Genomic DNA, 25,702 nt, shown 5'->3' on the forward strand with positions numbered 1-25,702 from the left:
GGAAGGTGTGTTTCAGTAACATCTGGAAGACCACCAACAATTTATTTCTGTAGGATAATGCACAGTATACAAGGAATTTATCCACATATATCATCAATTTGCATCCTTGGTAACATTAAAATTAAATCTCCTTTGTTCTTTCAAGAAGTCACTACTGTATAAACAATAGATTTTTTTTAAAAAAGTAACAGACTGTTTAGAAGAAAGGAGGATCAATTACTTAAGGCAATGCAGATCATAAAATGAACAGTCAGTGTAATGTAAATGTTTTATTTAATCATTATTCCAGAATAGGGCGCACACATAAAGAAGAGAGATGAACTGAATCAACTTTCTTCTAAGCCCGCGCATGCTCCATCCACAATTCCTCTTTCCATTTGTAATCAAGAGAATCCAGGAGAGAAGCTGGCTGAATTACAAACCCCTCTGTTCAATAAAAGAAATTCAGCAATGTAATAGATTATCCTATTTGGACATAATAAGTAGTAGTCGCCCCTTGTACCCAGTTGCCAAATAATGCATGAATGTTTTGGTAAAAAGAACAAAATCTTACAAAAAATTATTTTAAAAATGGGGTGTGGGGGATTAAGAGTAGTCAGCTCCAGTCAGAGCTAAAGAAGCTTCTTGGATGAGAACAAAACATTTGCAACCCGCCCTCCTCCCCCAAAACAAGGAAGTCCAGTTGCCTCTTGAAAAAAAGCAACTTTGGGAAAACAGCCATGGATGACTGAGAATTTCCATAGACATGATGCACCAGAAGAAAGCTCTTGACTATAAACTGTCTAGCTTACTGCTAGTAATAATATCTTCTTGGAGAAAGTAAACCCAGTCTTACATTACAAATGCAAGTTCCATTCTTCCCAATGCCATCCAAGCAGATTCCATGTTGGTTGCATATGTTTTCAGATCCACCAGGGCATTCTATAAGAGGAAGAGAGTTACCCATACTTAGATTGTTTTAAAAACTGTGTCACTCCCATACTATTTTGATTAAATGAGCCACAGTGGTTCAGTGGTTAGAGTGCAGTACTGCAGGCTACTTCTGCTGCCTGCCGGCTGCCTGCAATTTGGCAGTTCAAATCTCACAAGGCTCAAGGTTGACTCAGAGTTCCATCCTTCTGAGTAAAAGGAGTAAAATGAGGACCCGGATTGTTGGGGGCAATATGCTGACTCTGTAAACCACTTAGAGAGGGCTGTAAAAGCACTATAAAGTGGTATATAAATCTAAGTGCTATTGCTATTGCTAAATCAAGTGCATCCTCATTGCAAGGCATCATGAACAAAATATGCCCATTTCTTCTTTTTTTCAATGGTCTTGTGGAGAAAGCTCTATTCATATAAGCACTAATTTTGTTTCTTTGGGCCATCCAAGATAATAGGAATCCTTCCTGAAATCTGGTTCCTTCAGAATAACAGAATCTTGAAAATCTAAAAGTACATCTCTTCCCCCTCATCTTCACAGATCAAGAAAATAAGGAGAGTCCCTTTTGACACATTTGCCATGCCCCCTACATTCCTTCTGCAGGCTCAACTGCCTCTTATATAACTGTTGTCTGACTCTAAGACTCTTCTTCCTGTCTCCCAAGGTCAGTCCTAGATGCCATTACAATTGGAGACCCTTCTTTGCATATTGACTTGCCTGGGATTGACTGTTGCATGTCAAATGTGCAATTGCTGTGTTATGCCTGCAACATGGTTTTTTGTTTGATTTCCTTTTGCTATTGTATGTCAACATTGTATATTGCCTGTACAATATGTGGCAACTGGGGGTGGTTTGTAAATGGATTAAATCAATTATTACAAAAGAAGAGAAGGTATTTTTTCCCACACATATAGTATACTGATGCTGCCTGTCTTTGTATGGCCCAGTGTTTAAATCCTTATTCCTTACTGGATTTCAAGAGCTCCATGGCTTCAGTACATACAAACTCCAAAAGCTTGTCAATCAAAACATGCTTCCCAAACCATCCTATGAACCTTTGACTCCCTGACTATGTGATATGTGTCCTATAGTCAAAGACTTACCATAGCATTCAGGACCCCAGTATCCAGGGCAGCACTCTTTCTCTTTATGTTCCTTCGTGCAGATGTAAGTGCACCCCAACATAGACAGGATGTTCTCACCCAGTTTTACTGTATATCTGAAATAGGAAAACACGCATATGCCCAGACACAAAAACTGTTATCAGAAGGGAACTACTGGTAGTGCAGTGGTTAGAATGCAGTACTGCTTGCTACTTCTGCAGTTCGATTCTCACCAGCTCAAGGTTGATTCAGCCTTTCATCTTTCCGAGGTCAGCAAAATAAGGACCCAGATTGTTGCTGGGCAAGTTGGTGCAAGCTGCTGGCTCTGTTAACCACTTAGAGAGGACTGTAAAGCACTATGAAGCAGTATATAAGTCTAAGTGCTATTGCTATTGCTACTGTATAAGATAATATATTCAAACAATACCTATAGTACAGAAAAGCCTAAATCTGACCTGGAAATACTTTCTATCACCATCATCAGCCTTGAAGGTAAAACTAGAAATAGCAATGCCATTTTTCTGATCCCAATTTGGCTGCCCAGAATAAATGATCCAGCATTGTTGGCATTTCTTCCATTATTCTTGGTTCTCAACTGTGTGTATAGATATGTGTATGTGTGTGTATAGGTATGTACACATAAACATATGTACATAAGCATGTAAGTAGGTATAAGAAGAACTTATAAGAAGTACTTTCAAAAACCTAAAAGGATATCACTTTAAAGAAAAGCAAAAACATTTTTATTCCAGAGCCCAGGAACAGAGTGAAAAGAATAATAGATTTAGAAAAGGCAAATTCTAATTGAATAATCAAATAAAAAACAAGTAGTTAATGAATAAATCAGTAAAATAGTAGAAACAATTGCTCATGAAAAGCATGGATAATGAATTAGAGGTGTTCAAGCAGGAGCTGAACATGGAGCAGCCATCTATCTAAGATGCTTTAATTTGTGAGCCTGTGTTGAATTGTTAGTTGAGCCCAATGTCCAAAATGCCTCCTTCCAATTCTATGATTTTATCTATACACTTCAGCTTGGTTCAACAATAGATGAGGTGCCGTGTCGTATCAGTATTATTTATATACAATGCTAAGCCTTTGTATAGGTTAGCATAGCAAATGCAACTGTTTGCTGCTACTGATTCACTCCTATAACTACACCATTCATGGCTTAAAACAGAAGCCAGCAGACATCAGCACACCATAGTAGGGCATATTTGTCATTCAGTCATATTAAACATTGTGCAAACATACCCAAGAGAAGATGCTTACATTGGCAACTAAGCTGCCTGCATAGGATGATCTTTCTGTTCTGCTAAGAAATCCTTCCTCTTCATGGAATAAAACTTTAAGATCCCTCAGTTTTTCGAGTACATATTGCTCATGGCTATCAATTTACCAATTTCTTAGCAGTATGACAATGTTCTCCAATCTGCGTTCCTTGTAGATGTGTGAATTTCAACTTCAGGATTCTCAAAACTTGCCCTGCTGGCTGGGAAATTCTGAAAGCCTCTCCAGATTGGGAGAAGCTAACTTAGAAAGTTAACGTGTCATCATCCAAGTTTCAATTGAAAAGATTTGATTCACATACCAGAAGCTCAGTTTAAAAAAAGACTTTGAGAATTATTGAAAATCATAAAGGAAATTAAATTAATTCCACCACAGATACGAAAAGTACAAAAATAATTTAAGCCCTGAAACTTCAGCCCTGTTTCTGTAAATCAAGTTATAGCAACTTCAATATCAATGAGAAGCTGTGCAGTTTTGGTTTTCAAAAGCTACATAAATTAGATACATTTGATTGCAAATGGGTTGGCATCAAAATATTAAGAATTTATACTATTCTGGAGCTTAATTTCAAAAGGTAGACATGAGGAATAGGACATAATAGAACATAACTATTACTTTAGGAAATCAGCATCCAATAAAAAAGCATGGATGTTAATTTGTAATTTGAGTAATACCAGACTAAAAATTAAAAGATTATGAGAAAATGATCTACTTTAGATTCAAAAATAAGAGGAAACTTATTTGCTAGTAGATAGATAAATAATAAATGAACAGATAGATTGAATTATATTACAGTCACAGATTAAAATAAAAACATTTCTATTATTTTTTTGTACTATAAAATGACAACCAGTATCAAATATATTATTGATATAAGGAAATGTAAAGGTTGCTTTAGTATCTATTGAAAAAAACAACACCTGTGTATATCCGTAGTTTCCAAGAATTTTTAGCATCTTTTATAGCGATTATTGGCATTCAGATTGAAGTCCCCAAATTACTAAGATGCTTATTTGATTTTTGAATTAATATTAAATTTGATTATGTCTGCAGTTATTTTAATATACTCATAGAACCCACCACTGCAGTACATGAGCTGTGAGCAAGGGCTACCCTAAAGCAAAGATTGGTACAGTAAATAAATAAAGATTGCCTGAATTTGATTTGTACCTCATAGCCATAAGAAATCCCGATTACCATTCTAAGCCAGAGAGGTATCTTAAACAGCTCAGTCTCACTCTCCCTATATACCACAAAACATTTTGCATACACTTGAATTAATATTTTTTTCTTCAGTGGCACTGAAAGTCCAGGTTCCACTCTACAGCTATGTAAACAGGGGTGGGATTCTACCAGTTCGGACCAGTTTGGGTGAACCAGATGTTAAAGTTACATCTGGTTCGCTGAATCAGTATTTCAACCAACTGGCTGTTCCACATCACCCTGCCCTTCCCAGGAGTCTCCACGCAGCCCATTTTCAATGGAGGTAAGTGCAGGGTCCACGCGGAGGCTCTGGGAGGGGGGAAAATGGGCCTTCTGGAAGTCCAGAAACAGGCCTGTTTCCAGCTTCCGGAGTGCCTCCAGAGCCCGGGGAGGCTGTTTTCACCCTCCCAGAGGCCCAGGGGAGGCCTCAGGACCTTTGGGAGAGCAAAAACGGCCTCCCCCAGTCTCTGGAGGCCCACCAGAAGCCGGAAACAGGAAATTCTGATAGGCCACACCCACCATGGCCAGGCCCACCAGCAACTGGGCAGCAAACTGGTTGCTGGGATTTTTTAATCCCACCCCTATATGTAAATCAAGGTTCAGTTTACTACAGATATTAAGATGTGACTTCTATTATATTGTTAAAAATGGGTGCCACTTAAAAAATGGGTGATTTATCTGTCTACCTCTCCATTATTATCTACCTGCCTGCCTGCCTGCCTGCCTGCCTGCCTACTTATGAAAACAAATATGTTTATTCTTGTTTCAATTACTAAATAACGGGATTAAAGTTTGCCACAGGCCATAATCTGACATTCTTTCTTTACTCCACTCTAATTATCTCAAAATGGAAATTAATAGCACTGTCCAGATGTGGTTACTTACATAAGTCAGCTCTGTCACATAACGGAAGGTATTATTTACATAGAAACCTCCAAGCCTTTGGTATCAGGGTTGCTATGTATCTGATGTGATATCACAATCCAGGTTCAAATTCTGCATGCACAGAAAGTACAAGCTTGACAGATGTTGTCTCCTATTAACTGGGACTGGCCATGGGCTTTTTCTTCTTTATTTTACCGTAGGTGTAAACCATCCCTATGGCTTTACCATTAAGCAAAGTGCCTTTGATTCATTGGGAATCCCTGTTCTAAAATACATTATACACACTGAGACAGAAAAGAGGATGTTTTACCTGCATTCCTCTGGCGTATTACTTATCGTCCATCCAACTGGGCATTCCATCGGCCCAGGATAAGCAACGCAAGTAGTGCAAACAGTATTCTTTTTATATGTGAACTTCCGGTCACATCGCTTTGATTTTAACTGGAAAAAGGGAAGATGATAATTCTTATATGAGATGCACAATTCCATAACTCATTTAAAAGATAACGAGCAACATCAACAGGTTTTCAAACCTGTTGCATTTCTTATCTGCAGAGATAAAAACCAAGTGACAGACATTTGGAAATAGTTCTGATCAATCCATATCTAATGCATGCCAACCTTCCTTGATCAAACATTGTCTGATGGTTTGGACTGCCCAGCCCCATCAGCATGCCAGCTGAGAAATATGGGAACTATAGTGCAAGAAATCCCAGAGACTCTGGAAACAAACTGTTCAGTATTAAGCCGGCTTGAAGACCTGCATTCCTATTGGTCCATAAAAGCTGGACCGTCATTGGACGCTTAAAACACCCCTGATTGGTTCATATAGGGTTTGCCGCGATTGGCTACAACCAAGCGCGGCAAACTCAAAGATCTGTCATTGGCTACCTAGCCGCGGCCAACGCTATAAAAAGAGCTGCCACGGCTGGGGCTTTTTTGTCTCAGAATTCTTCCTGCTTAATAAAGAGCTGTTTGTTCACTACTCAAGCCTCATTCTTATGGGACCCACTGACCATATTTAACACAAACTGATCCACATTCATGAATTACTGATTTTGGCTTTTCTGCAACATGCACAGAAAAGATGCCCCCATGCCAACACTTTAGCCTCGGTCAGCATCACTTCCCCAACAATGTTCTAACAAAACCCAGACAACCTTTCATTTCCCCATTCTTCAGCCCAGATGTTTCTGCTTTATGAGCTCCATGACAGTAAGGCCATAACTAACAAATTTTGGGACCCTGATACGTTTAACTGCAAAAACAGGGTGCATCCACCATTCACAGAGATCTGCTTTCACTCAGATAACTACACCAATACTGGGGAAATTTTGGTTTTGTTCAAAAGTAGATAAGAGAACCCTGAAGAAAAGGGGTGGGGTGGGGAAAGCATGTCTGGGGAATTTGGAGGAGGGAAGCAGTGAGCAAGCAGATAAGAGGTTGGAGCAAGGTATTTATCTTTTCCGGTGGTCTGTTGTTTTTTTGAGGGAAAATAGATTGGATCTCACTTCTACATATCTTACTTCTACATATTTGACCATAGTAGTAAGATCCCTGTTCTTAATCCAGAGACAAATGTAACTCTGTGAAGGAATGACTCCTCTGAATGTGACCAGCATGTCACCGATGAGCCAACAGTATGCAATGGAAGCCAAAAAAAGCCAATGCAATTCTAAGTTGCATTAACAGAGGGATTCAATCAAGATCAAGTGAGGTATTAATATACCTCTATAAAGCCTTAGTAAGACCACACCTCAAATACTGCATCCGGTTTTGGTCATCACACTATAAAAAAGATGTTGAGGCTCTAGAAAGAGTGCAGAGAAGAACAACAAAGTTGATTAGGGGACTGGAGACTAAAACATACAATGAATGGTTGCAAGAACTAATGGGTGGGAATTGATCAAGGAGAGATTCAAGTTAGAAATAAGGAGACATTTCCTGACAGTGAGAACAATCAACCAATGGAACAGCTTTCCTTCAGAAGTTGTGGGAGCTTCATCACTAGAAGCTTTCAAGAAGAGACTTGACTGCCATCTGTCAGAAATGGTGTAGGGTCTCCCACTTGGGTGGGGGATTGGGCTAGACGACCCACAAGGTCCCTTCTAACTCTGTTATTTGGTTCTGTTAAGTCTCTCCAGCAGTTGATATAATTGAGCTTTTTCTGGGAAGTGGATGCCAACTCCATTCCTTTTGCTATACTGCACTTTTCAATAAGTGCAAGGATCTAGTCCATTTGTTATAGAAATATACTCTAAATGATCACAAACACTTGAACCCATTAAAATGGGTTAAACCAAAGTTAACTTTAAAAAGTTTAAACAAAACTATACACACAAATCGTTACTGGATTAAATTAAGATACTGTCTCAATGTTCTAACTTGGAAGGTAATCCCATTCAGTCATTTCAGTAATCTGCTGTTTATTCGTCACTGCAGGCAATAAATGACAACATCAGAGTTCTTCAGACTCTTAAGTCCAGTGTCATTACACCCAGTCATCTTTGAACCCTCTACACCAGGGGTCTCCAACCTTGGCAACTTTAAGACTTGTGGACTTCAATTCTCAGAATTCCTCAGCCAGCTGGCTGAGGAATTCTGGGAGTTGAAGTCCACAGGTCTTAAAGTTGCCAAGATCGGAGACCCCTGCTCTACACCATTATTGTTGACACATTCCTAACATTTTGAGTTTATTGTGTGGTAAAATAATTTATTTGTTTAAGCACTAGACAGTAATGTGATTCCCCTTCTCTTTTTGTGATTTTTGAACTTAGCAACAGGACATCTGTAAAAAATAAGTCTTTAGCCACTTTTAATAGTATTTGTATTATTATAAAGCCATGTTTAGGAACATATAATTAATGAAGTTTCCATTTTATTTTCCTGTTCTGTACATTTATATGAACACAGTATCATTCTACAGATTTTTTGGGTGGGAGGAGGGTTATTGATATTCATCCTCTTCTAAGGTCTTTAAATTTAGATAAGCCCAGTTTCAACATAGTTCTTTAAATGCTCTCAGAAATCCAGATTCACCAGGGAAAAGATGATTCAAACTATACATGCGCTCATAGAGCACCCAAGGTTATCTATTTTGCAGCTGTGTGATCTCAAGAAAAGATCCCTGTTTTAAGACAAAGGATGACAAATGTGTTGAACATATCCAGATTTCTCAAAATCATCTTTTCCTGTTGAAACTGGATTGCTGCATAACCTTAGTTTCTTTCTCAGAAGGGCCAAATACATTGTCCTATATAATTCTGTCCCAACTCTGATGACTTCTAGAGATTTATTTATTTATAAATAAATAACTCAAGGTGACAAACATTTAATACTCCTTCCTCCTCCTATTTTCCCCACAACAGTGAGGTGGGGTGGGGTGGGAACAATTGACTGGCCTGAAGACATACATTCACTCATAACTGTTTTATATCTAAAAAAATACTTACACTATTAGCATCTTTATCAATAATTAAATTACTTTGATCCATTCCATCTTCATAAATGTTTGTTCAGGATGTGATTTTTTAAAAACAGATCTTGAGTAAACAGCAATAGATTGGCAAGGAGATATGATTCTGAGTTGTTTACAACCAGGAATAAAATTATTTTTCTCTTCCTAAAATTATGTGGCTGAAATTATAATTCTTGGTTCATTATGGAAAATTATTGTGGAAGGACTGAGAGGTCAAAATAAATTCTGGAGATTGAAATATGATGATGAGATGGAGGCGGAGGATGAGAAGGAGGAGGATGAAAAAGAAGAAGAATCTGGCAGATTCTGCAACCAACTGTAATAAAAATAATACATCATCTGCCTATCCCAGATTCTTGGGAAGGATTAATAGATGAATAAAAATGCAAAACCCACTCTAAACGTTTAGCTGATTATGCAACCAATATAATAATTTGTTGTTTAAAATTTATTAAAATTTTATTTAAAATGTATATTCCACCCAACTCCCAGTGATCTTTTAGACCAGGCTCTGGTGGACCATCAGATTTCTAATATATTGGAGGAAGGGACAGAAATCTCACAAAACTGAATTAAATAAAAACATGGTTGGAAAGGTTCACTTGTAGAGAAGACTTGTATAGAATTTCCACAACCTGCCAAGATCCCACAACAAAAGTCGGTAGGGCCAGGGTCCTTTTGGTAGGTCAAGGAATGGTGAGATGGTGTCTTAAGTATTTGCAAGCTATAAGGCATGCATTTTCCCCCTTAGCTTCCTTAAAAACCCCAAATTGGGGGGGGGGGGATAGGGAGACGAAATTTTTACTCTTTCTACTCTGTGAGACTTCAAGGAATATTAGGGGGTTGCCCTATTGCCATCTTGAATTAGACCATACATTTATCAATGTTTAAATAAGAATAATTGAAAAGGGGGAATTATTCAGCTTTTACAAATATTTATACTAAAAACTAAAAAATAGTTGGGTTAGGCTAAAGGAATTGCCAAATTACTTGATCTAACTTTCTAATTCTAATGGAAAGTCCTTAATTGTTTAATTCATTAAAATGCATCAACTTTGCAATCTTATACATGTATGTTCCCGAACCATATATATAGTGCAAGGATAGACACAGCTGTAAGGTCTAGTTAAGTGGGAAGCTGAATGCTTTCTTCAGTTGAAGTAATATTTATTCTTTCAACTCATCATCTTTTCAAACATCTTGCTTCCCCCTTTAAGTGCTGAACTTTTGCCTGAAAAGCAAGCTAATTTTCCCAAGTTCACCAGAGCTTATTTCCAAGTTAAAATGTCAGAGCAGACTGCAGTTTTTACTCCTCAGAGAACAGAAAATTCACCTTACTTACCAGTCCTTCAGCTGGAAAAGTTGCACATGTTGCTAGGATGAACAGGACTAATCCAAGAATTTTCCTTGGCATGTTTTTGCAGAAGAAATCTCTTTGCTCAAAAGCGGGAAGTGAAGTGTTCAGTTTGATAAAATAACACCGCCTACTAAAAATGGGGTCCAAAAAAACTGTGAAGTTAAACGAGAACAGAGCGAAAGTCTTTGCATGATGTAAATCTCTTAGTCCTACCTATTTAGAAGGAGCAGCATTTTGACTGAGCTTCAAATGTCAGCAGATTTAAAAGGAAAAAGCAAAGAGGCATAGTAAGTATGAAAATGACCTGGAGAAAGGAAAACAATGGATTACTCAAAACAGGAACATGAACAAGTTTCCTCTCTTCTATCAGTTACAACAGACAGAAGGAAATCCTTTTTTTCATTGGAATGGAAGTCTGATTGTGTATTTAACAATGAGGTAAAGCTGCCCAGTGAACTAGATTTTGTTAACAACTTAGATGGTAAATTTATACGATATCAGGATAACTTTTAATTCAAAGGCAGTATTTCAACAAATCAATACAAACATGAAATATAAGATAGCAGTGTAGAAAAAAATGCTGCTTATAAGCATGGTGGTTTCCTGGTTATTTCTTGTTATGAAGAACAATCCTTATGAAATTCTCATTGAACCTACTTTCTTTGAAGTGTTTGGTTTTCAAAGCATACTGCTGATGATTGATTATATTTTTCCTCCAATATTCCTTCCTTTCTTCTTCCTTCTTTCTCTTTCTCCTTCCCTAGCTTCAATTATCTGGACCAATAGTAGTTGTAGTTCCAGTCCTTCAAGTCATCCTCAAGTTCTCTCTAAAACCTTGATATCTGATATTAACACAGAATATTTGATCTATCACAATATCACTATGCTGAATAAAGGATTGCTTGATTGTGAAGTTAGAAATGAACAATTGCTGTATCAAATGGAGAATGCACTGCAATTTAAACTAGTCAGGAATATGCAGGGATGGGATTCAAATTTTTAACAACTGTGGGTGTGGCTTAGGTGGTGGGTGTGGCTTGGTGGTCATGTGACTGGGTGGACATGGCTTGGTGGCCATGTCATTCGCTGTGTGCGGCCAACTCAATATCACTCACATCGAGGCACGCATCTCCTCGCCTGGCCTCTCATGACTGTGGGGGTGCTGCAACAGTCGTAAGTGTGAAAAATGGTCATAAGTCACTTTTTTCATGCCATTGTAACTTTGAATGGTCACTCCACACAAGCAAAGTACCAGCAAAAGAGGGAGGAAAAACTCCAGAGATGTTCCTAAGACAGGAAGTTTAGTCCTTCCAAGAACGTAATAAGGGTTAACGGAGAGGCAGTTTCTGTAAGCAACACCAGACCAATAAACACAGACCAAGACTCCCAACCAATCAGGATGAAGAAAAAACCATTCTGGCACAGCTGTAGGCTAGCCCCAAATTTAAAACTGAAACAACTGTAAAAATCTGACTCGCAGACGAACACAATACAGAAGCCTGATGATGGCAGATGAGATTCTGCCGAAACGTTGCTACAGCTTTAAAAGCACAACTATAATGACGTGGGAAAATACCCGAACAAAGCTGAATACCATATATATATACATATATACATACATACATACATACATACATACATACATACACATACATACATACATACATACATACATATATATATATATTTGTTTTCTTAAGTTTTCGTGGGTACTTACATGTATGGCATTCAGCTTTGTTCGGGTATTTTCCTACGTCATTGTAGCTGTGCTTTTAAAGTTGTAGCAACGTTTCGGCAGAATCTCATCTGCCATCATCAGGCTTCTGTATAGTAAGATTCTGCTGAAACGTTGCTATATCTTTGGTTATTCTGGTTTTCTCCCGCATAAAATTCGAAGTATCTAGGCGACGTGCTTCTCAGAGTCACAAGCACAAGCAGAAAGCTGAAGACACAAGCCTGAAGATGATGAATGAGACTTCATCGAAACGTCGCCTAGATACTTCCAATTTTACACGGGAAAAAACCCGAATAACCAAAGATCCACATACAAATACCCACAAAAACCTCAGAACACACACACACACACACACACACACACACACATGTGAATGTGTGTGTGTGTATGATACTGTTAAAAACAATGAAATAATAACAATCTTCATTGAAAACTTTCCTTATTTTACAAGGATAGCATTATACATTATGCTGTAAGAAAAGATAAACAAGTAACATGCATGTCTGTTTCACTTGACTCTAGCAGAACATATGAGTCTGTTTGTCAGGTCTGTTGCATTAGAAGTGGAAGGAGGGAACCGCCCCCCAAAGAAAAACATCAAACTTCTTAATTCAGCAGATTATGGAATGATTCACAGAAAACCATGTGACTTTTTCAGCTCGTGATTCATTCAGAGGTCTGCACATCTCTAATTTGTTTAGGAATGCAAGATTACTGTTTTTTTTTTTTTTTACCATGAGAACTTATTCTTTCATAGAACCTTTTCCAGATCAGCTGTTCTTCTATATTTTTATGTGATAAGGAGGCACTGATCTTTTCAATTAACTGCTGATGTAAGTGTAATAACACTTAGAAAAATGGGTATTATAAAATGCCATCACTGGTAAAGTTCTCCTACATTCACTATATTTTTTAAATTCATTTTATTTCAACCATACCCCAAAGCTTAGTATTTGGGAGGCTGAGGTAAGTAAAGATTTTCTTAAGATTATCTTGTGCCAAGTGGCTTAAAAGTAGAAACATCTTTGAACTGAGTTTGACTAATGATGACAATGTTCCCACAGCTTGCTTAGCAGCATTAATGGAGGACTCACCACTGAATCTACATCTCCTTCTCCTTTGTCATCTGAGTTTGGAATACTTGCTTGGTTTACAAACAGTTAGCAAAAAAAATAAAGGCTCAACTTTAACGTGCAAGCATTTTCAAAGGTGAGGGCCCTGGTTAATTTAGGGTAGCTAAACCTGATAGATATCAGTTGCCAAGGTTCATGATCTTTGTTTTCTTTGAAACAGCAACCTGATCAGTGGTGGTATTTGACCGGTTCTGCTCGGTTCTGGCAAACCAGTAGGAGTGATGAGCAGTGAAGACCGATCCGGTTTTCTCCACCGCTTTGCGGTTGGGCTCACCCGCCCGCCCGGGCTCCCATACTCACTTTTATCTGCTGAATTTGAAGTGCAGCTGCTTTGTGCGGCACAGAAGAGTGCCGCACGGCAGCTGCTGAAGTGACCGGGATCATGCAGGGTTGCAGGAGGCGAGTCAGAACTGTGCAAAGTGTGCATGTTTGGCATGTGCGTGCATGCAAAGTGTGTGCACACGTGCAAAGTGCCCTCACCAAGGCACACCCACTGAACTGGTAGCAACAATATTTGAATCCCACCACTGATACCTGGTTACTTTATAAAGATACTGAATGAGGATGCCCAGTGTCTCCTTTGATTTCTGATGTATTAGGATGTGCTTGTGTCATTAGATAAGATCGTAATATCTGTAAAGGGGTCTTTGGCATACTTCATTGGGCTGTACACTACATTGGCATTATATGCTAATGATTATCATTTATTTCTCAGTGTCACACTTCAGTTTCAGCTCAGATGTATTTGATTAACAAGTTTGGGTGAATAGCAGGATACTCTTTTAATTAATGTTAGTGTTGAAGCCAATAGACAAATATCTATAAGCACGGAAATTACATTTTTATATAAATAATGATTTTTTTAACTATTCTGTGGGATATTTTTCAAATAAACACATTAAGTGTGATTAATATATACAAAGAGAGATGATAATAGATGAGAGACCCTTTAGGCCTGTGATAGAAAACCTATGGCATGCGTGGCACGCAGGTGGCACACAGAGCCCTCTCTGTGGGCACATGAGCCATCACCTCAGCTCCACCGCACACGTGTGTGCATGCTTCCTGCTGGCCAGCTGGTCTTCAGGTCTCTGCCGTGCATGCGCAGGGGATGTGCATGCATGCACAGGCAATGGGGCACATGCACAGGGGATGTGTGTGCATGTGGGGGGGCAGGTGCATGCATAGGGGTTGGGGTGCATGCGCAGGGGATGCATGCATATTGCATTTTGGGGATGTGCACTTGTGCTTTGGGTACTCAGTGCCAAAAAGGTTAGCTATCACTGCTTTAGGTGTTATCCGTGATTGGTTAAAAACTCTCAGAATGGATATAATGTCCTATAGGCATATTGGGAAAAGGTTTTTTTTAAAAAAAAAAAATCAGTACAGATTCCTCGACTTATGACCACAACTGAGCCCAAAATTTCTCTTGCTCAGTGAGACATTGTTTAGAATTTTGCCCCATTTTACAACCTACATCATGTATACAACAAAATTGGTTTCGCCTCTACCGGTGCAATCCATAACAGAAACTTACTTTTTCTAGAGCCGTTATAACTTTTTTAAAAATTTGATTTGTCAATTGCTTACAAGGTAATAGGTATAAGGATAAACATAGTTATGAATACATGAAATGGATATGTATAAGAAAAATAAAAAAAATAAACAATAGGACAGGAACTGTAGGCACATTGGTGCGCTTATGCACGCCCCCTACAGACCTCTTAGGAAAGGGGTGAGGTCAATAGTAGACAGTCTAAGGTTAAAGTTTTTGGGGTTTGGGGAAGAAACCACAGAGTCAGGTAGAGTATTCCAGACATTGACCAATCTGGTGCTAAAGTCATATTTCCTGCAATCAAGTTTGGTGCGGTTAACCTTGAATTTGTATCTATTGTCTGCTCTTGTATTGTTATGGTTGAAGCTGAAGTATTCGTTGACCGGTAGGACATTGCAATGTATGATTTTATATACTATACGTAGATTGGACTGGAGACAGCACAGTTCTAGGTTTTCTAGGTCTAGAATTTCAAGTCTGGAGGCATAAGGTATTCTGCAGCGGGTAGAGGAGTGTAGAACTCTTCTTGTGAAATATTTCTGGACTTTCTCAACTGTGTTAATATCAGATACGTGATGTGGGTTCCAGACCGATGAGCTGTATTCAAGTATTGGTCTAGCAAATGTTTTGTATGCCCTAGTTAGTAGTGTGATATTACCAGAGAAAAAGCTATGTAGATCTTGGAATTGATAAAAGCCAATCAACTCCACAGGGAAGTTTTCAGTGGATATTGAGACTTTTACTTTTGAAGCAATACTGTTAGACAATGAGTTATCATTTTCTATGTAAAGAATAATTGTCCATTGTCACCTACTGGCACGATTTACAACTACAACTATTGATACTTTAATTCTGACCAATATTTTGTCTCAAAAACAGCTGAATTATACAAATAACAAAAGAGCTCAGTTTAAGAATTATTCTGTTTTATTTGTTAAAAGCAACTATTTAAAGATACGGAGGTGGAGGCATTACTTTTCATTCTGTTGTCAGTCCCCCATTACGTGTAGATGATTATAATGAAATCTGGTAATCTTTTACTGAAGCTTCAGGTAAAAACTTTACATATATGCATTTATTTGTTCTAGTTTGCTTTTTCTGCTGCTTAATTAAGGGAAAAATCTAAAATGAAAAATACAACAAAGCAGCAACTATTTTTGACTCCTCTGCTGGAATTTATCAACCCTCTGAACTGGAAACTATTCTTTTTTCTAGCTTGATGAATAATCTTTCCCATGTGCCAAACTACTGGGTGAAAATGCTTATTTGGCTCTTAAGAGAAAAAGGAAGTTCTGAATCAGATCGCAATCTCTCTCCTCTAGAGATGGAACATTTATTTAGATTTCAATTCCCAAATATTCAGAATGAGGTTTTTTTGCACAAATCAATTGAGCTGCAGCAGCATATTTACTTCTGACAAATGTATTGGTCTGAGTTAGACATACACATGCCCCCATTTAACTTCTGGAAAAACAAGCTCCACTATACTCTCAAGTACAGTTAGTCCTTGATCTACGGCCACAATGGAGCCCAAAATTTCTGTGGTTAAGTGAGACATTTGTTAAATGAATTTTGCCCCATTTTATGACCTTTCTTGTCTCCATTGTTAAGTGAATCACTGCAGTTGGTAAATTGGTAACCCGGTTGTTAAGTGAATCTGGCTTCCCCATTGACTTTGATTGTCAGAAGGTCACAAAAGGGGATCACATAACTTTGGGTCACAGCAACAGTCATAAATACGAAGCAGTTGCCAAGCATCTGAATTTTGATCACATGATCAAGGGGATGGCTGGAAAGGTCCTAACTTTGAAAAACAGTCATAAGTCACTTTTTTTCAGTGCCATTGTTAACTCTGAACAGTCACTAAACGAAATATTGTGAAGTCAAGGACTTCCTGTATGTAGCTGCAGCTTAAGAAAGTTTAAAACAATTCTGTCAAGACTTAAATTGGCATACGTGGAGCCATTTTAGTTAGGCTTAGTATATATTCTTTTTCTTACTTTCTCTGTGGCAGTCATGGGGAGGAGGGTTTCGGGCGTGCCACATTCCTAAGCAGGGAGGAGTGGAGATAAAGAGAGTGTTTTGGCTAGGTGATCTTTCTTTCCATGGGAAACGAGCTGTCCGTGCTGGGGGCCCCTTGAGGTGGAGATTTATGACATCAAGCAATGCTGAATTTACTTCCATTGGAGAATGTGACTTTTGGGGGCTGTTTCTAACTTGTAATATTATGGGATAATTCTAGGTTGTTTCAGATCTGGAATTACCATGGACTTTGCCAATTTGATGCATTCCTAAATAAAAGAATTTGTTTTGGAAGATGGATTTTGTTCCTTTCTTTTTAAAGGGATTTCATCATTTGGAAATCTGACGAAGTATTTTCCAGGTGTTCCTAATAATGTTTTCAACTTATATTCTGAATTTTGATCCAACTACAACCTAACCCATTTATGTCCTTCTCTTACCCTTCCACTTTTTATTCTGAAATCTCCCAGTTTCAATTCAGAACAGAGGCTTTACCTGGTCCACGGGAGACAACAGCCACCTGCTAGAAGCTTAGAAATGAAGCCCGATTGCAATAGCCCCACCTTTTCCAGCAAGTAGTACTTACAAGAAAGCTTTTTCTTGAAAAATGAGATGTAATTCACTAAGGTTTTAAGTTTGAACTAAAATAAATGGACAAAAACTAAACTTATTTGCAGGCTAATGGAATAGAAGGGGGAGAAGATGATAAGTGTTCTTTTATACACATTTTATACACATTTATTCTGGAATATTTTGTGAAGGATTTCGATCAATTCTTTCATAGTCTCTTTTGTCTTTTCATTTACTTCACCATCTTCTGACTTGCATTGTAATCAAATTACAGATTAAGAATCTGATTATATCCTAAAAATAAATTGAAGTAAACAATAGTTATGTCAAAATTCAGTTTATTATTTTTGAGAAATTTGGCAACAGAAACAAGGTGCTCCTAACAACAAATATTATTTGTTGACATCAAATAATTACCATTTCTGAGCAATGATTCTGTCTGCAGTGTTGAAATCAAGCCAGTAATTTTGTTTGATCTCGTCAAAATTTAAATCACATGTAAAATCAACATTTAATTAGGTGAATTTATCATGTTCACAATTAGGCAACAAAATTAAAAAAAATTGATACATCATAAAAAGACATAATGTAAAAATTATAAGAAATATCATTAAATAATTATTAGCAGTATAAGCAATGTACATCTTGTACAAAGAACATTGCACCTTAACGTAGCAAAAGCATCTTTTGATACCAATATATATTCAGGTATTTTCCCATGTCATTATAGTTGTGCTTTTAAAGCTGTAGCAACGTTTCAGCAGAATCTCATCTGCCATCATCAGGCTTCTGTATTGTGTTTGAACACAAGACGAACACAATACAGAAGCCTGATGATGGCAGATGAGATTCTGCCGAAACGTTGCTACAACTTTAAAAGCACAACTATTATGACGCGGGAAAATACCTGAACAAAGCTGAATACCATACATGTAAGTACCCGCAAAAACTTAAGAAAACATATATATATATACACATATACATATATATGTATGTATGTATATGTATGTATGTATGTACATACATACATAGTATACATAGAAGTATATATATATATATATATATATATACTTCTACCCGAACAAAGCTGAATACTATATATATATGAATAGTGTTGTACAAAATATATATATATATAGTATAGAATAGTGTTGTACAAAAACACAGTGGAAACATTAACAGCCCTAAATGGAAGTATGAAAGCTGACTCCTTTTATTCCATACAGTTGCCTAGAATGCTTAATTAGGAATCTGGAACATGTTACTTGCTACATAAAAACACAGTTTAGAAAATCCCAGGACAATCATTTAGCAACTTACGTTGTGTAGTAACACCCTCCCCCCTCCACTGCACAAAAAATGCCAATGGCAATGCACATGAACCCCCCCATGCAATGTGACACTGCTGTGAAGATAATGCTGGTCCATGGTTAATTCAATCAGTACTGTGCTTTAATTCATAATTGGTAGACCTGATGAGATGAAATATTTAAACCCAACAAGATTATCCGGTGAGCTCCAAAGGCAACTCCCTACCACACAGTATCTCCCACTGCCTAGCAAGTAGTGAGATCAGTTTTTCACGGCTATCAGGACTTGGGATAAAGACACACCAGAATACCTCTTGGCTGGCATTGCCCTCTTGTGCAGCCTGTCCTTTAGGAAAACTGAAGACATTGCCAAAGTGATCTAAGGTCAGGTTCTGCATGAGATCATGATTCTGAATGTCATCAAAAACAAACGTGAGTGCCTGAGGATAGGCCTGGTAGCCCATGAGCACACGATCTAGGTCACGAATTCTTCTCCCATCTGCAAGCTGATACTTGTCTCTCTTTGGTGGTTCCTTTGCAAATTCAGGCCGTGGGTAGCTGATGTAGTCCTCATTGAAAAGAAACAAATCTGAGCTAGTTAGGATCAGTGTTTTAGGCTGGAGGGAACTGTAGGCCTGAGCAATCCCCTCCGTAATATTGACCTGAAGTGCCAAAACATAAAGAAGCAGATTCAGGGATGGGGATTTCATGACACTGTTCATCTTCTCAGCAACCAAAAAAGCAAGGTCCCCAATTTCTTCTTCATTGGGATATATGAATCTCACTCTGCTAGAGTGAATCAGTTCATAGTTTTCCATTTTTCCTGAAACAATAAAGAATGTCATATATTTTGAATAATCAGATCTACAACTAATTCAGAGCACTTTTTTTCTGAAAAAAATGTTCTAAAATTAAAATCTGAAATGATTAAAAACACACTATAAAGAATGAAAAAGACAAATACCATATCACACCCAAAAAAACTGAGCTATGAATTAGAAAATTCACCTGTGCTACATGTAGTCATGAGGTAAACTATTTCCTTTTAATTTCAGATTACCATATACCATAAGACATCAATAACATATACATTATTTTGATATTTGCTAAAATAATTCATGTGAAGCAACCTGAGCAATGCAATATAAACACATTTTTCAGCTTACTTTTAATTAATGCCCTTTCTTCAAACTGCTTAGGATGTATATTCTTTCTATTTATTTTTATGAAGCTCTCAGATAGCTAGACAAGCAGAAGTGACAAGTGCACTGACAAGCTAGGTTAGGGTAGTGGGAATACATGGCAGGTCTTTCTGATCTTTGTTCTGGTTTTGGACAGAGGCAATTATACTATTTGTTCAGACTTTTAACAAGAGCAATGAGCAGTTCACTGACACCACAATGTATATGAATGACAGCTGATTTTTGATCATAGGTTATTTATGAAGACATGAGGGCAAGTGTATCTAATGAGAATATGCAGCTGAGTTTGGTGTTGATAACAATGAATATACAGTATTTTCAAGGCCTGAATATGTTCCAGATTACTGAAATTGTATTTCTAAAGTCAGCATGTATCATCAGTTTAATTTTCAAAGTTCTCAAAGTTTGCATGAATAAGAACAAATTGAAAATAAATTACATGGAAGTGGAAAACTCTTTGACACACTGCTGGTATGGGGGGGGTGTCAAAGATTTCCTTACTTTGCTAACCAGTTTATGTCAATTCTATGCCCTTTCACTTTTACTGAGGAATAATATCCAGTAATTTTTTTTCACCATCAGTATGTGGATAAATGACTTCTCCAGGGAAGAGGAGAGACTCAATTTACATTAACTCTTTTTCCTGGGTTAGCAGGTACCAAGTACCTACCAATCCAGTAACAAACTGAACAATTAGCATGCTCTCAATTTCCTTCCTTCCTTTTTTCTCTCTTCTATCTTGTTATTCTGTTCTATTCTGTTCACTCAAGCAACCCAATTGTCATCATCTAAGCTGCACATTCAAGATGCTATGTCTTTACTTCAACTAGACTTGCCTACTTTAGTTTTAGCAAAAGATACTAATATATGTATCACTACAAATGAGAGTCAGTTTTGTCTAGTAGTTAAGGCAACATATTAGAAACCAGAAGAATGTGAGTTCTAGTTCCACTTTAGGCATGAAAGTAGATTGGGTGACTTTGGCCAGTCACTCCATCTCAGCCCCAACGTCAGCTGAAGTGACAAGCTGGTTGCTCAATTCCTATCAACATTTTAAAAAAGCAAACTTGCAGGAAAATGTTAGGAAGAAAAAATATGTATTATTCACAATGTAAAATGCCATTCTTCCTATTGCTATACCATTATTGGTCAAAAGCTTTAATTAAATACATGATCTGCTATCAAAAGGTAAAATCTTAGCAAGCAAATGAGCATTATCCTAGAGAGGTGCGATGAAATATATAAATTTAGCCAACTAAAATATTTCCAGATCACTTTACCTGTATTTTTCTTCCCAAATTCAGAGTAGAAGTCCTTATCCACAGGTTCTGGTGATGGTGTCCTTGCAAGGAGTGAGAGCACTGCCATGAGATGCTGGATAAAAGCATGAGTACTATAACTGTCTCTGGTTAGGCAGGTTAATATATGTTCCGCCGAATGTCCTGAAAAGGGCATAGAATTAAGGTTCTTTCTAATACTATTACAAAATTAGGATAGCTTTTAAACAAATGCATACGGTGGAACTTTTATATAAATTTTACATACTACTTAATTAAAAATATTAAGTGAAACAATTATAACAATTTCCAAATATTATTTCTTCATTCAATTTGGTACACACTGTGTAGTGTTCTATAAAACACTGCTTTGGGAATGTCCAGTATGTATACTTGATTGATAGAAGAGAAAAATAATAGTTCAGGGTTGAACTGTAGAGTTCTTGATGCTCTCTGAGCTTGAGTTTCATTACCAGAATAGGTAACATCTTTGTGCCAGAAAGGAGTGGCACTGCAACTTGACCAGTCAATGTTGATGGGGTGTTATCTTCTCCTTGGTAATTCCTTGATGAGGCTGTTGTTTACTGTTGATTGTTCTTTACTGCTTGATTGTAGGTCTGGTGTTAATCCTGGTGTCAATCCCTATTTATTTGAGTATTGAGTGCTAGCAATGAGGTATTCTGGTCTTCTTCTTTTACATTTCTTTTGAAATGTGTGAAAAAGTCGTTTATCGACTTGCAACGTTGGCTGATGTGTCCAAGTGCCACGCTTCCAGGAATTCGCCAGCCTTATTGAATTTAGTTGGATCTTGACCTAGCTTGTCCCAGCTTCTCTAGTTTACGGGCACTTGTTACAAGTATCTACTATGGTTAATGAGGTTCCCTTGGCAAGAGTTCAGTCATTCCCAATGTGCACCATCTCAGGTTCACCAAATCTACATCTTTATGCCAGCGAGATGATTAATATGCAGCAAAAGGAAAATTTCACCAAATTCAGTTCACCAAATTGAAGAGGAAGTGTTTTTGGAAACTGCAGGGAGTTCCTTGGGAGGAAGGAGAGAAGTAAGAAGTTGGGTACAAGAGCTGGGAAACTGTTCCCGGGCCTCTGATAAAAGACTGTAATGTATAAGAAGCTGGAAAAGCCAGGGACTTCAGCCTCAGGCATAAGATTATCTATGTTTAATAATTTAATAATTTGTGACTGATATTATTGTTTCTATACAGGACAAATAATTATTTCTTTTCGACTTCCGGTGGGATTCGACTTTCGGTGGCACTTCCATTGAGGACAGACAGAGATCGCGATTATGCATGGCTTCGATCCATGCTTACCCTGTTGGAGGGGTCCCTATGGGACTGAACCATCAGACCCACCTCGGAGGGGTGGGGGAAGAGGGGGAGACTGCCAGCTGGGTTGAGGGGAGCAACATCTCCCCTCCCTGGCTTGGTATACTCCCCTGGAAGACAGGGAGAAGCGGCAGTTTTAATGGCTGCCTTGAAGACCGGAAGCTACCGGGGCTGAAGAGGTGAAGTGGTGTGTATCCAGACAAGAGAAGCTGAACCCTTTGTTTTAATAACCCCAAAAAGTAGAAAGAAAGATTCCTTGCTTGAGAGTACAACAGCGGCGAATAGAAAACAAGAGGACAATATAAGGTAAATAAAAATCTGGACTACAAAAGAGCTATAACGAAATTAAGGATGGAATTGGGAATAATATACAGAACCTGGCATTAATTAGGCATTGGATAAAATGCTGGACTTGCTTGGAATTGATTGTACTTTAAAAAAAAGCCAATGGTTGAAATATTTGAAAATTAACATTAATATAATTGAAAAAAAGGGGAAAAAAAGAACTTTGAAAAGTGGAAGCGATATAGAGCGCCACCTAATGGTACAAGGCATTTTTTCCTGGATGACTTTATGGAAAATTACAGGTCTGTTAAATGTGTGAATGAGAAAGGACATGAAATAAGACTCTAACATAACAAGAACCCTGGAAGCTTAAAAGAAAAAGGGGGAGATTGCAGCAAGAGGACAAAGGAAGGCAATATCTTGGGACTGTTGAGGGTTGACTGTGCAAAAGAAATAGAAGGACCAATAAGGAAAGAGATATAAATGGAGTCTCTTGGCAAGGATTATAATTAATTTTAATAAAATAAAGAATAACAAAACTGATTAAAAATGTTTGTCTATTGTATTGAAAGTCCCTTTAAATCATTGACAGTTTAAGAACTTTATCTTTAAACTCTTTTCCAGTGAATATTTGCTTACTACTATTTAAAAATCTACTATTTAATGAATAAGTGCCATAACCAGAGCTGCAATCATAGCCAAGACTGGATTTATTTACCTTTCTGAGATTGGTTTATTTCGTAAAGGAAGAACTGATTATGCTGATATATATTTCAATTTCAATGTTATACATTCAGGAAGTCATGTTATAGAATTCATTTCATTTCCTGTCATTTATTCCTTTTAGTCTTCTAGAAAGTAACATATGTGGAAATCCTATCTCTCCTACACACTAGTGCTAAGGAGGTAAAGCATTCCTTATAGAACCCATAGAAATGAATTTTGCTAATGACATACTATTTCAAATGCTCACAAAGAATCACTATAAATTGTATTAAGAATAATGAATGGATTCACCTCTAATCAACTGTTTGCTGATAACAAAATGCAGGAATGAAGAAGGAAATCAATGCAACTTACCAGTAAGTCGAAAGTACTGATCAAAAAGTCCAATGTTCACTGAATGCAGATCATTTAATTTTAGAACTAAGCAAGGAGTGAGATGGAAAGAGCTGAATTCATAGTCCAAGACATCAGTGCCCCAAAAACCTAGTGGATGATAAATGTACAGTAATCAATGCCCAATTGCCTTTAAAGAATTAGTTACAGGTATCAGGAGAATTAATGTTCATAATTGCATCTGGCATCTTTATCTGAAATAAGCCATTATTGAAGGTGCAGCTATGTATTATTCTAGAAAATACTTTTTAAAATCTGAATCATGTAGATAACACGAAACAGTACCAGATGGGTGCAATGACACCGATGATATAATAGTTTGCTCCTTACCCATATAATTCTACCTTGTAACAGCACTTGTATTACCCCCTATTTTGGGGGTTACCAAGTAAAAATATTGTGGAAAGTTTTAAAAGAAAATTTAATGGATAATCAGAATTAAAAAACCGTGTTCCTATCCGAGTAGTTCTCCTTGAAAACACCTCCTCATAATTCTGTTAAAGCTATATAAGGGAAGCATGCCACCAAGTATGAGGCTTCCTCAAACTTTTGCTTTAAAAATAATGGAATACCATAGGTACAAAGCAAGAGTTTAAAATTATGGCAGCTTTGTATGGCAGCCTTAGTGGGATTAAAAATCTGCAAATTTTGAAAGCCAGGAACCAGCCTGTTGTACCATACCTAAATGGTGATCATTAGAATGTGTCACAGAATCATCCAACAAGAAGTAAATAGCTTTAGTTGAAAGTAGAACACAAGCTGTCACTTCCATATCCGGAGCTTTATAAAACAGAACAGATGACCACATAAGATGTCTTAGTTCTTCATTTTCGACCTATAATATTGACAACACAGTTAATCTTTTCGTTAAGTATAATTTTGGATGTATTTTCTTTGACTTGACTAAGAACAACTCACGTTTTATTATTACTTTGCATATCAGGGTGTTTGCCAATGTAAATTCCACTATGAAAATAGTTATCTCATCTTCCTTCCCCTTTATCTCGCTTACACATCATTTACGTGTCAATTCAGGGATGCAACTTGATATTTCTGGTATCTCATCAATGACCCGACTACATCCCCATTATTTTATGCATTTAAGTACAAAGTGATTTACCCTTTTAAAAAATGCAGATTGTAATATATACTTATTGAACACTGACTTTTAAGGATTGCGGCTTAGCCTGCCCCTTTTTTAGGTCAGTTAAAGAAATCTACTTTACTGCAGTTACAAAGTGGCAATATTAGCAATATGAATGCTATATTCCCACCAACAAATGCCAAGGCTGGATGAAGTGTGTGCGTGTACCCCATTCCCTTATAAACATTAACATCTCAGTAAATAAATATATATACCCCATTCCCCTTAAACATTAACACCTCAGTAAATGGATGATTCTTCACAAGTCCCTGAGCAATTTGCTGATCTTCAAATGCCATTACAACAGACTAGCACAGGTTCCTTCTGGAATTTCTTATTTTTGTGTACTAATACCTCAGCAATGCTGTTATGGAAAAATTCCACAATGTATTTTTCTTTTAGCCCAGCTACATATTGAAGAGATGGAGAGACTGAAAAGTGCATGGGAATCTGATTCTCATCAGTAATTCTTTGCATCAGAAATTCAGATGGGTACAAAGATGAGAATGGCAAATGAGGCTTGCAAAAGCTGGAAAACAGATTAGTGTAGAGAGAGAGAAATACAAATAAAACACAAGGTACATTATAAGCACTCCATCTTATTACTGTTTCATAGAATAGTATGGCTTGCAAAATATCAGTTTATTTTGCATAGAGCCTTTTTCATAAACTTTATAGATATTAGAACTCTTTACCAAAGCTATTTTAAAAACATCTGACAACTTAATATAAGTGACAAGAATCATGTTCAAGAAATATATCCTAC

General features: G+C 37.4%; 2 protein-coding genes across 3 annotated transcripts in view; both read right to left on the reverse strand.

Moving 5' to 3' along the window:
* Positions 1–11,173, reverse strand: part of STAB1 (stabilin 1) — a 147,660-nt gene extending 136,487 nt beyond the window's left edge. Inside the window, exons 1-4 of one of the 2 annotated variants that reach the window (XM_087923982.1) lie at positions 10,215–11,173; positions 5,714–5,844; positions 2,026–2,141; positions 836–921 (exon numbers count right to left, since the gene is read on the reverse strand). In XM_087923982.1, the coding sequence (XP_087780108.1) occupies positions 836–921; positions 2,026–2,141; positions 5,714–5,844; positions 10,215–10,295 (414 nt within the window). In that variant the 5' untranslated portion in view covers positions 10,296–11,173. The remainder of the gene's footprint in view (positions 1–835; positions 922–2,025; positions 2,142–5,713; positions 5,845–10,214) is intronic. The other variant, XM_087923983.1, reaches the window with a different exon arrangement.
* A 7,269-nt stretch (positions 11,174–18,442) lies between these two features.
* NISCH (nischarin) overlaps positions 18,443–25,702 on the reverse strand; it is a 36,246-nt gene continuing 28,986 nt past the window's right edge. Inside the window, exons 17-21 of the mRNA XM_026724983.2 lie at positions 25,291–25,465; positions 24,474–24,627; positions 23,754–23,882; positions 21,046–21,207; positions 18,443–19,386 (exon numbers count right to left, since the gene is read on the reverse strand). Of these exons, the coding sequence (XP_026580768.1) occupies positions 18,758–19,386; positions 21,046–21,207; positions 23,754–23,882; positions 24,474–24,627; positions 25,291–25,465 (1,249 nt within the window). The 3' untranslated portion in view covers positions 18,443–18,757. The remainder of the gene's footprint in view (positions 19,387–21,045; positions 21,208–23,753; positions 23,883–24,473; positions 24,628–25,290; positions 25,466–25,702) is intronic.

Source organism: Pseudonaja textilis, chromosome 2, assembly GCF_049901715.1.
Source record: "Pseudonaja textilis isolate UNSWEBS1 chromosome 2, rPseTex1.2, whole genome shotgun sequence".
In the NCBI taxonomy this organism is placed as follows: domain Eukaryota; kingdom Metazoa; phylum Chordata; class Lepidosauria; order Squamata; family Elapidae; genus Pseudonaja; species Pseudonaja textilis.